Below are 12795 nucleotides of genomic sequence, written 5' to 3' on the forward strand. Positions count from 1 at the left end.
ACATGATTGTTTGAATAATTGAACCGATTCTCCAGAACACCTACTGCTCAGGTTTGTCCAGTGGTTTGGCGTTGTCCTTGTCTTTAGATGACTTGATGTGCTTATCGATTTTCTCCATCTCATCCTGTTGTGCTCTCTGAAAAGACAACAGGACAACATGATCAAAGTACTGTACTACATGACAACGGCAGAAGTACTACAGGCAGTAGTACAGTAGTAGTTTAATAGTGTACTGTACTGCAGGCAGTAGTACTTCTGCAGTAGTAGTGTAGTACAGTAGTAGGATTTCAGTAGTATTTCACCACTACTACTCTCAAACCAATTACTGGAACGAACTGCAAAAATCAGTGAAGCTGGAGACTCATATCTCCCTCACTATCTTTAAGCACCAGCCAATCAGAGCAGCTCACAGATCACAGCACCTGCACATAGCCCATCTGTAAACAGCCCATCTATCTACCTACCTCATCCCCATACTGTATTTATTTATCTTGCTCCTTTGCACCCCAGTATCTCTACTTGCACATTCATCTTCTGCACATCACCCATTCCAGTGTTTAATTGCTAAATCATAATTACTTCGCCACTATGACCTATTTATTGCCTTTAACTCCCTTATTTGCACACACTGTATATAGACTTTTTTGACTGTACGTTTGTTTATTCCATGTGTAACTCTGTTGTTGTTTCTGTCACACTGCTTTGCTTTATCTTGGCCAGGTCTCAGTTGTAAATGAGAACTAGTTCTCAACTAGCCTACCTGGTTAAATAAAGGTGTTCTCAACTAGCCTACCTGGTTAAATAAAGGTGTTCTCAACTAGTCTACCTGGTTAAATAAAGGTGTTCTCAATGAACCTACCTGGTTAAATAAAGGTGTTCTCAACTAGTCTACCTGGTTAAATAAAGGTGTTCTCAACTAGTGTTCTCAACTAGTCTACCTGGTTAAATAAAGGTGTTCTCAACTAGTCTACCTGGTTAAATAAAGGTGTTCTCAACTAGCCTACCTGGTTAAATAAAGGTGTTCTCAACTAGCCTACCTGGTTAAATAAAGGTGTTCTCAACTAGCCTACCTGGTTAAATAAAGGTGTTCTCAACTAGCCTACCTGGTTAAATAAAGGTGTTCTCAACTAGCCTACCTGGTTAAATAAAGGTGTTCTCAACTAGCCTACCTGGTTAAATAAAGGTGTTCTCAACTAGCCTACCTGGTTAAATAAAGGTGTTCTCAACTAGCCTACCTGGTTAAATAAAGGTGTTCTCAACTAGCCTACATGGTTAAATAAAGGTGTTCTCAACTAGCCTACCTGGTTAAATAAAGGTGTTCTCAACTAGCCTACCTGGTTAAATAAAGGTGTTCTCAACTAGCCTACCTGGTTAAATAAAGGTGTTCTCAACTAAACCTACCTGGTTAAATAAAGGTGTTCTCAACTAGCCTACCTGGTTAAATAAAGGTGTTCTCAACTAGCCTACCTGGTTAAATAAAGGTGTTCTCAACTAGCCTACCTGGTTAAATAAAGGTGTTCTCAACTAGCCTACCTGGTTAAATAAAGGTGTTCTCAACTTGCCTACCTGGTTAAATAAAGGTGTTCTCAACTGGCCTACCTGGTTAAATAAAGGTGTTCTCAACTGGCCTACCTGGTTAAATAAAGGTGTTCTCAACTGGCCTACCTGGTTAAATAAAGGTGTTCTCAACTGGCCTACCTGGTTAAATAAAGGTGTTCTCAACTGGCCTACCAGGTTAAATAAAGGTGAAATAAATAAAGAATATAAAAATAACAAGGCCTGAACAAAGTGATACTGTAAATAAATTATTTCTTACAAGGCATGTAAGTGGCCAGAACTAAGGGGAGCCAATCACAAGCCTGGATACATAGTGACATGTAGTGGCCAGAACTAAGGGGAGCCAATCACAGCCTGGATACATAGTGACATGTAGTGGCCAGAACTAAGGGGAACCAATCACAGCCTGGATACATAGTGACATGTAGTGGCCAGAACTAAGGGGAGTCCATCATAGCCTGGATACATAGTGACATGTAGTGGCCAGAACTAAGGGGAGCCAATCACAGCCTGGATACATAGTGACATGTAGTGGCCAGAACTAAGGGGAGCCAATCACAGCCTGGATACATAGTGACATGTAGTGGCCAGAACTAAGGGGAGTCCATCATAGCCTGGATACATAGTGACATGTAGTGGCCAGAACTAAGGGGAGTCCATCATAGCCTGGATACATAGTGACATGTAGTGGCCAGAACTAAGGGGAGTCCATCATAGCCTGGATACATAGTGACATGTAGTGGCCAGAACTAAGGGGAGTCCATCATAGCCTGGATACATAGTGACATGTAGTGGCCAGAACTAAGGGGAGTCCATCATAGCCTGGATACATAGTGACATGTAGTGGCCAGAACTAGGGAGTCCATCATAGCCTGGATACATAGTGACATGTAGTGGCCATAGCATCATAGCCTGGATACATAGTGACATGTAGTGGCCAGAACTAAGGGAGTCCATCATAGCCTGGATACATAGTGACATGTAGTGGCCAGAACTAAGGGGAGTCCATCATAGCCTGGATACATAGTGACATGTAGTGGCCAGAACTAAGGGGAGTCCATCATAGCCTGGATACATAGTGACATGTAGTGGCCAGAACTAAGGGGAGTCCATCATAGCCTGGATACATAGTGACATGTAGTGGCCAGAACTAAGGGAGTCCATCATAGCCTGGATACATAGTGACATGTAGTGGCCAGAACAGAGTCCATCATAGCCTGGATACATAGTGACATGTAGTGGCCAGAACTAAGGGGAGTCCATCATAGCCTGGATACATAGTGACATGTAGTGGCCAGAACTAAGGGGAGTCCATCATAGCCTGGATACATAGTGACATGTAGTGGCCAGAACTAAGGGGAGTCCATCACAGAGATACCATCATGTAGCCTGGATCCACATAGCCTGGATACATAGTGACATGTAGTGGCCAGAACTAAGGGGAGTCCATCATAGCCTGGATACATAGTGACATGTAGTGGCCAGAACTAAGGGGAGTCCATCATAGCCTGGATACATAGTGACATGTAGTGGCCAGAACTAAGGGAGTCCATCATAGCCTGGATACATAGTGACATGAGTGGCCAGAACTAAGGGGAGTCCATCATAGCCTGATACATGTAGTGGCCAGAACTAAGGGGAGTCCATCATAGCCTGGATACATAGTGACATGTAGTGGCCAGAACTAGGGGAGTCCATCATAGCCTGGATACATAGTGACATGTAGTGGCCAGAACTAAGGGGAGTCCATCATAGCCTGGATACAGTGAGTGACATGCCTGGATACATAGTGCCAGAACTAAGGGGAGTCCATCATAGCCTGGATACATAGTGACATGTAGTGGCCAGAACTAAGGGGAGTCCATCATAGCCTGGATACATAGTGACATGTAGTGGCCAGAACTAAGGGGAGTCCATCATAGCCTGGATACATAGTGACATGTAGTGGCCAGAACTAAGGGGAGTCCATCATAGCCTGGATACATAGTGACATGTAGTGGCCAGAACTAAGGGGAGTCCATCATAGCCTGGATACATAGTGACATGTAGTGGCCAGAACTAAGGGGAGTCCATCATAGCCTGGATACATAGTGACATGTAGTGGCCAGAACTAAGGGGAGCCAATCATAGCCTGGATACATAGTGACATGTAGTGGCCAGAACTAAGGGGAGCCAATCACAGCCTGGATACATAGTGACATGTAGTGGCCAGAACTAAGCCTGGGGTCCATCATAGCCTGGATACATAGTGATCATAGAACTGGATACATAGTGACATGTAGTGGCCAGAACTAAGGGAGTCCATCATAGCCTGGATACATAGTGACATGTAGTGGCCAGAACTAAGGGGAGTCCATCATAGCCTGGATACATAGTGACATGTAGTGGCCAGAACTAAGGGGAGTCCATCATAGCCTGGATACATAGTGACATGTAGTGGCCAGAACTAAGGGGAGTCCATCATAGCCTGGATACATTGACAGCCAACAATAAGACTAAGGTCATGATTCAAACCAACACAGTGTGATGCTCATTTATTTGCATGTGTTTGAATCCTGGCCAAAGACACACCTTCCTTTGGACTCAGGGATGAGAGATCAGAGCCTTACGTTTTCATAGAGGGCTTGTAGAGTCTCCAGATCCACCACAGTATTGTCCAGGTTCAGGATGGCTGGAAGGGACAGAACACAGTGGTTATTGAGGATGGCTGGAAGGGACAGAACACAGTGGTTATTGAGGATGGCTGGAAGGGACAGAACACAGTGGTTATTGAGGATGGCTGGAAGGGACAGAACACAGTTAGTGGTTATTGAGGATGGCTGGAAGGGACAGAACACAGTTAGTGGTTATTGAGGATGGCTGGAAGGGACAGAACACAGTTAGTGGTTATTGAGGATGGCTGGAAGGGACAGAACACAGTTAGTGGTTATTGAGGATGGCTGGAAGGGACAGAACACAGTTAGTGGTTATTGAGGATGGCTGGAAGGGACAGAACACAGTTAGTGGTTATTGAGGATGGCTGGAAGGGACAGAACACAGTTAGTGGTTATTGAGGATGGCTGGAAGGGACAGAACACAGAGTGGTTATTGAGGATGGCTGGAAGGGACAGAACACAGTGGTTATTGAGGATGGCTGGAAGGGACAGAACACAGTTAGTGGTTATTGAGGATGGCTGGAAGGGACAGAACACAGTTAGTGGTTATTGAGGATGGCTGGAAGGGACAGAACACAGGTAGTGGTTATTGAGGATGGCTGGAAGGGACAGAACACAGGTTAGTGGTTATTGAGGATGGCTGGAAGGGACAGAACACAGTTAGTGGTTATTGAGGATGGCTGGAAGGGACAGAACACAGTTAGTGGTTATTGAGGATGGCTGGAAGGGACAGAACACAGTGGTTATTGAGGATGGCTGGAAGGGACAGAACACAGTGGTTATTGAGGATGGCTGGAAGGGACAGAACACAGTTAGTGGTTATTGAGGAGCTGGAAGGGACAGGTTATTGAGGATGGCTGGAAGGGACAGAACACAGTGGTTATTGAGGATGGCTGGAAGGGACAGTTAGTGGTTATTGAGGATGGCTGGAAGGGACAGAACACAGTTGTGGTTATTGAGATGGCTGGAAGGGACAGAACACAGTTAGTGGTTATTGAGGATGGCTGGAAGGACAGAACACAGTTAGTGGTTATTGAGGATGGCTGGAAGGGACAGAACACAGTTAGTGGTTATTGAGGATGGCTGGAAGGGACAGAACACAGTTAGTGGTTATTGAGGATGGCTGGAAGGGACAGAAACAGTTAGTGGTTATTGAGGATGGCAGACAGTAGTGGTTATTGAGGATGGCTGGAAGGGACAGAACAGTGGTTATTGAGGATGGCTGGAAGGGACAGAACACAGTTAGTGGTTATTGAGGATGGCTGGAAGGGACAGAACACAGTTAGTGGTTATTGAGGATGGCTGGAAGGGACAGAACACAGTGGTTATTGAGGATGGCTGGAAGAGACAGAACACAGTGGTTATTGAGGGTGGCTGGAAGGGACAGAACACAGTTAGTGGTTATTGAGGATGGCTGGAAGGGACAGAACACAGTTAGTGGTTATTGAGGATGGCTGGAAGGGACAGAACACAGTTAGTGGTTATTGAGGATGGCTGGAAGGGACAGAACACAGTTAGTGGTTATTGAGGATGGCTGGAAGGGACAGAACACAGTTAGTGGTTGAGGATTGAGGTTGGAACACTGAGGATGGCTGGAAGGACAGAACACAGTTAGTGGTTATTGAGGATGGCTGGAAGGGACAGAACACAGTTAGTGGTTATTGAGGATGGCTGGAAGGGACAGAACACAGTTAGTGGTTATTGAGGATGGCTGGAAGGGACAGAACACAGTTAGTGGTTATTGAGGATGGCTGGAAGGGACAGAACACAGTTAGTGGTTATTGAGGATGGCTGGAAGGGACAGAACACAGTTAGTGGTTATTGAGGATGGCTGGAAGGGACAGAACACAGTTAGTGGTTATTGAGGATGGCTGGAAGGGACAGAACACAGTTAGTGGTTATTGAGGATGGCTGGAAGGGACAGAACACACAGTGGTTATTGAGGATGGCTGGAAGGACAGAACACAGTTAGTGGTTATTGAGGATGGCTGGAAGGACAGAACACAGTTAGTGGTTATTGAGGATGGCTGGAAGGACAGAACACAGTTAGTGGTTATTGAGGATGGCTGGAAGGGACAGAACACAGTGGTTATTGAGGATGGCTGGAAGGGACAGAACACATAGTGGTTATTGAGGATGGCTGGAAGGGACAGAACACAGTTAGTGGTTATTGAGGATGGCTGGAAGGGACAGAACACAGTGGTTATTGAGGATGGCTGGAAGGGACAGAACACAGTGGTTATTGAGGATGGCTGGAAGGGACAGAACACAGTGGTTATTGAGGATGGCTGGAAGGGACAGAACACAGTGGTTATTGAGGATGGCTGGAAGGGACAGAACACAGTTAGTGGTTATTGAGGATGGCTGGAAGGGACAGAATACAGTTAGTGGTTATTGAGGATGGCTGGAAGGGACAGAACACAGTTAGTGGTTATTGAGGATGGCTGGAAGGGACAGAACACAGATGGCTGGAAGGGACAGAACACAGTTTGTTATTGAGGATGGCTGGAAGGGACAGAAACACAGATTAGTGGTTATTGAGGATGGCTGGAAGGGACAGAACACAGTTAGTGGTTATTGAGGATGGCTGGAAGGGACAGAACACAGTTAGTGGTTATTGAGGATGGCTGGAAGGGACAGAACACAGTTATGGCTGGAAGGGACAGGTTATTGAGGATGGCTGGAAGGACAGAACACAGTTAGTGGTTATTGAGGATGGCTGGAAGGACAGAACACAGTTAGTGGTTATTGAGGATGGCTGGAAGGGACAGAACACAGTTAGTGGTTATTGAGGATGGCTGGAAGGACAGAACACAGTGGTTATTGAGGATGGCTGGAAGGGACAGAACACACAGTGGTTATTGAGGATGGCTGGAAGGGACAGAACACAGTTAGTGGTTATTGAGGATGGCTGGAAGGACAGAACACAGTTAGTGGTTATTGAGGATGGCTGGAAGGACAGAACACAGTTAGTGGTTATTGAGGATGGCTGGAAGGGACAGAACACAGTTAGTGGTTATTGAGGATGGCTGGAAGGGACAGAACACAGTTGTGGTTATTGAGGATGGCTGGAAGGGACAGAACACAGTAGTGGTTATTGAGGATGGCTGGAAGGACAGAAACACAGTTAGTGGTTATTGAGGATGGCTGGAAGGGACAGAACACAGTTAGGTTATTGAGGATGGCTGGAAGGACAGAACACAGTTAGTGGTTATTGAGGATGGCTGGAAGGACAGAACACAGAACACAGTTAGTGGTTATTGAGGATGGCTGGAAGGGACAGAACACAGTTAGTGGTTATTGAGGGTGGCTGGAAGGGACAGAATACAGTTAGTGGTTATTGAGGATGGCTGGAAGGGACAGAACACAGTTAGTGGTTATTGAGGATGGCTGGAAGGGACAGAATACAGTTAGTGGTTATTGTGGATGGCTGGAAGGGACAGAACACAGTTAGTGGTTATTGAGGATGGCTGGAAGTGACAGAATACAGTTAGTGGTTATTGAGTATGGCGCAAAGGGACAGGAGACAGTGAGTTTATATTTATATATATACACACACACACACACACACACACACACTTCAAGTCAGAAGTTTACATACACTTAGGCTGGAGTGATTAAAACTTATTTTTCAACCACTCCACAAATTTCTTGTTAACAAACTGTAGTTTTAGCAAGTCGGTTAGGACATCTACTTGACAAGTCATTTTTCCAACAATTGTTTACAAACAGATTATTTCAATGTATCATAATTCCAGTGGGTCATAAGTTTACATACTAAGTTGACTGTGCCTTTAAACAGCTTAGAAAATTCCAGAAAATGATGTCATGGCTTTAAAAGCTTCTAATAGGTTTATTGGCATCATTTGAGTCAATTGGAGGTGTACCTGTGGATGTATTTCAAGGCCTACCTTCAAACTCAGTGCCTCTTTGCTTGACATCATGGGAAAATCAAAAGAAATTAGTCAAGACCTCAGAACAAAAATGGTAGACCTCCACAAGTCTGATTCATCCTTGGGAGCAATTTCCAAAACGCCTGAAGTTACCACATTCATCTGTACAAACAATATTACGCAAGTATAAACACCATGGGACCACGCAGCCGTCATACCGCTCAGGAAGGTGATGCGTTCTGTCTCCTAGAGATTCACTTACTTTGGTACGAAAAGTGCAAGTCAATCCGAGAACAACAGCAAAGGACCTTGTGAAGATGGAGGAAACAGGTACCAAAGTATCTATATCCACATAACCTGAAAGGCCGCGCTGCAAGGAAGAGGCCACTGCTCCAAAACCAACATTAAAAAGCCAGACTACGGTTTGCAACTGCACATGGGGACAAAGATCGTAATTTTCTGGAGAAATGTCCTCTGGGCTGATGAAACAAAAATAGAACTGTTTGGCCATAATGACCATCAATATATTAGGAGGAAAAATAGGCAGGTTTGCAAGCCGAAGAACACCATCCCAACAGTGAAGCATGGGGGTGGCAGCATCATGTTGTGGGGGTGGCAGCATCATGTTGTGGGGGTGCTTTGCTGCAGGAGGGACTGGTGCACTTCACAAAATAGATGGCATCATGAGATAGGAAAATTATGTGGATATATTGACTCAACATCTCAGTCAAGAAGTTAAAGCTTGGTACCAAATGGACAATGAACCCAAACATACTTCCAAAGTTGTGGCAAAATGGCTTAAGGACAACAAAGTCAAGGTATTGGAGTGGCCATCACAAAGCCCTGACCTCAATCCCATAGAAAATCTGTGGGTAGAACTGAAAAAGTGTGTGCGAGCAAGAAGGCCTACAAACAGTTACACCAGCTCTGTCAGGAGGAATGGGCCAAAATTCACCCAACTTATAGTGGGAAGCTTGTGGAAGGCTACCTGAAACGTTTGACCCAAGTTAAACAATTTAAAAAGGCAATGCTACCAAATACTAATTGAGTGTATGTAAACTTCTGAACCACTGGGAATGTGATGAAAGAAATCACTCTACTATTATTCTGACATTTCACATTCTTAAAATAACTGTGCCAATGTGAAAAACTGAGTTTAAATGTATTTGGCTAAATTCCAACTTCAACTGTGTCTGTGTCTGTGTGTGTCTGTGTCTGTGTGTGTGTGTGTGTCTGTGTGTGTGTGTGTGTGTGTCTGTGTGTGTGTGTGTCTGTCTGTGTGTGTGTGTGTGTGTGTGTGTGTGTCTGTGTGTGTGTGTGTCTGTGTGTGTGTGTGTCTGTGTGTGTGTGTGTGTGTCTGTGTGTGTGTGTCTGTGTGTGTGTGTGTCTGTGTGTGTGTGTGTCTGTGTGTGTGTGTCTGTGTGTGTGTGTGTGTGTGTGTGTGTGTGTGTGTGTGTGTGTCTGTGTGTGTGTGTGTGTGTGTGTCTGTGTGTGTGTGTCTGTGTGGTGTGTCTGTGTCTGTGTGTCTGTGTCTGTGTCTGTGTGTGTGTCTGTGTCTGTGATGTGTCTGTGTGTCTGTGTCTGTGTCTGTGTCTGTGTCTCTGTGTCTGTGTCTGTGTGTCTGTGTCTGTGTCTCTGTCTGTTGTGTCTGTGTCTGTGTGTCTGTGTCTGTGTCTGTGTGTCTGTGTCTGGTGTCTGTGTCTGTGTGTCTGTGTCTGTGTGTCTGTGTGTGTGTGTCTGTGTCTGTGTCTGTGTGTCTGTGTCTGTGTGTCTGTGTCTGTGTGTCTGTGTCTGTGTCTGTGTCTGTGTCTGTGTGTCTGTGTCTGTGTGTCTGTGTGTGTGTGTCTGTGTGTGTGTGTCTGTGTCTGTGTGTCTGTGTGTCTGTGTGTGTGTCTGTGTGTGTGTGTCTGTGTGTGTGTGTGTGTCTGTGTCTGTGTGTGTGTCTGTGTCTGTGTGTCTGTGTCTGTCTGTGTGTGTGTGTGTCTGTGTGTGTGTGTCTGTGTACACATACATACACGTGTTTATAGACATACGCTGAGGGTACAAAACCTTAGGAACACTTTCCTAATATTGAGTTGCACCCCCTCAGAACAGCCTGGATTCGTCTGGTCATGGACTCTACAAGGTGTCTTAAAGAGTGACACAGGGGATGCTGGTCCATGTCGACTCTAATGCTTCCCCAACAGTTGTGTCAAGTTGGCTGGATGTCCTTTGGGTGGTGGACCATGCTTGATACACACGAGAAACTGTTGAGTGTGAAAAACCCAGCAGCGTTGCAGTTCTTGATACACTCAAACCGATGCGCCTGGAAACCACAACCATACCCCCTTCAAAGGCACTTACATCTTTGTCTTGCCCATTTACCCTCTGACCACTGGTCATAAGGTTAAAGACTGAAGGCTGGTGGGGGTTGGTAATGGGGGGGGGGGACACTGACCTTACTACAGCCCTCGTCTGACGGGAGAGATGGGGTCAAAACAAGTGTTGGCGCCAACTAGACTTAAACCTTAAACATATCTCTGCAAGGCCGAGACGCAGTGACGCAGTGACGCAGTGACGCAGTGACGCAGTGACGCAGTGACGCAGTGACGCAGTGACGCAGTGACGCAGTGACGCCAACAAGACGCCAGAGCATCGAGATCAGGTGCATGCTGGGAGCTGACACCCTGAGAGCTGTGAGAACTTGGAGAGAGGGGGAGGAAAGTGCAAGCTGGGAGCTGACACCCTGAGAGCTGTGAGAACTTGGAGAGAGGGGGGAGGAAAGTGCAAGCTGGGAGCTGACACCCTGAGAGCTGTGAGAACTTGGAGAGAGGGGGGAGGAAAGTGCAAGCTGGGAGCTGACACCCTGAGAGCTGTGAGAACTTGGAGAGAGGGGGGAGGAAAGTGCAAGCTGGGAGCTGACACCCGAGAGCTGTGAGAACTTGGAGAGAGGGGGGAGGAAAGTGCAAGCTGGGAGCTGACACCCTGAGAGCTGTGAGAACTTGGAGAGAGGGGGGAGGAAAGTGCAAGCTGGGAGCTGACACCCTGAGAGCTGTGAGAACTTGGAGAGAGGGGGGAGGAAAGTGCAAGCTGGGAGCTGACACCCTGAGAGCTGTGAGAACTTGGAGAGAGGGGGGAGGAAAGTGCAAGCTGGGAGCTGACACCCCGAGAGCTGTGAGAACTTGGAGAGAGGGGGAGGAAAGTGCAAGCTGGGAGCTGACACCCTGAGAGCTGTGAGAACTTGGAGAGAGGGGGGAGGAAAGTGCAAGCTGGGAGCTGACACCCCGAGAGCTGTGAGAACTTGGAGAGAGGGGGAGGAAAGTGCAAGCTGGGAGCTGTGAGAGCTGTGAGAACTTGGAGAGAGGGGGGAGGAAAGTGCAAGCTGGGAGCTGACACCCTGAGAGCTGTGAGAACTTGGAGAGAGGGGGGAGGAAAGTGCAAGCTGGGAGCTGACACCCTGAGAGCTGTGAGAACTTGGAGAGAGGGGGGAGGAAAGTGCAAGCTGGGAGCTGACACCCTGAGAGCGGTGAGAACTTGGAGAGAGGGGGGAGGAAAGTGCAAGCTGGGAGCTGGAGAGCTGTGAGAACTTGGAGAGAGGGGGGAGGAAAGTGCAAGCTGGGAGCTGACACCCTGAGAGCTGTGAGAACTTGGAGAGAGGGGGGAGGAAAGTGCAAGCTGGGAGCTGACACCCTGAGAGCTGTGAGAACTTGGAGAGAGGGGGGAGGAAAGTGCAAGCTGGGAGCTGACACCCTGAGAGCTGTGAGAACTTGGAGAGAGGGGGGAGGAAAGTGCAAGCTGGGAGCTGACACCCTGAGAGCTGTGAGAACTTGGAGAGAGGGGGAGGAAAGTGCAAGCTGGGAGCTGACACCCTGAGAGCTGTGAGAACTTGGAGGGGGGAGAAGTCGGTACCACAGACACCAAATAAGCTGATTCCTGACACGGCCTGGACACAGGGGAGCACGGCTCTGCTCATAATGCAGCAGCTGGATTAATCCTCCACGACCTTGAAACGGGGTCAAATCCACCGTGTGCAAAGCTCCCAGCTTTAGAGCAGAGCTGAGCATTTCTTTTCCTATTCCCACAGAGTTCAGTACCACCCACAGGCGTATAAAAAGGTCCCCAGCCCCCCAAGCCTGACACCACTAAGACGCTTAATGGGGGTGTGATGAGGCTGGGGGGAGAGTATTAACTACATTTGGCTGAATGGCAAAAAAAAAATATAAAAAAACTCCTCCACATCGGGAATCGCTGTCAAGGAGAGACTGGCAGTCTGCTCGGCTAACTAGAACCTCTGACACCAATTCAGCTCAACCGCCTTTTTACGGAGGGGAAATTATCAGGCTAATTTACCAAACAACCTTTTGAAGGAAAAGCTATTATCTTAATATATACTGCAAGTGTCTCCGACAACCAACAATAATAAAACTCCAACAAGGAACATAAGATCCTCTTCATTAGATCGATGAGAACTTGTTTTCAACTGGCCTCCCTGGTTAAATAAAGGTGTTCTCAACTGGCCTCCCTGGTTAAATAGAGGTGTTCTCAACTGGCCTACCTGGTTAAATAAAGGTGTTCTCAACTGGCCTACCTGGTTAAATAAAGGTGTTCTCAACTGGCCTACCTGGTTAAATAAAGGTGTTCTCAACTGGCCTACCTGGTTAAATAAAGGTGTTTTCAACTGGCCTACCTGGTTAAATAAAGGTGTTTTCAAC

The 12795-nt window shown here is 46.8% G+C and overlaps 1 protein-coding gene across 1 annotated transcript in view; it reads right to left on the reverse strand.

The window, feature by feature from the left end:
* Nucleotides 1-12795, reverse strand: part of LOC118381381 (formin-2-like) — a 175471-nt gene that overhangs the window by 72970 nt on the left and 89706 nt on the right. The window contains 2 exon segments of the mRNA XM_052516207.1: nucleotides 45-136; nucleotides 4167-4228. Coding sequence (XP_052372167.1) covers nucleotides 45-136; nucleotides 4167-4228 — 154 coding nt within the window.

The sequence above is a fragment of the Oncorhynchus keta genome, unplaced genomic scaffold (genome assembly GCF_023373465.1).
Source record: "Oncorhynchus keta strain PuntledgeMale-10-30-2019 unplaced genomic scaffold, Oket_V2 Un_scaffold_4116_pilon_pilon, whole genome shotgun sequence".
NCBI lineage: Eukaryota > Metazoa > Chordata > Actinopteri > Salmoniformes > Salmonidae > Oncorhynchus > Oncorhynchus keta.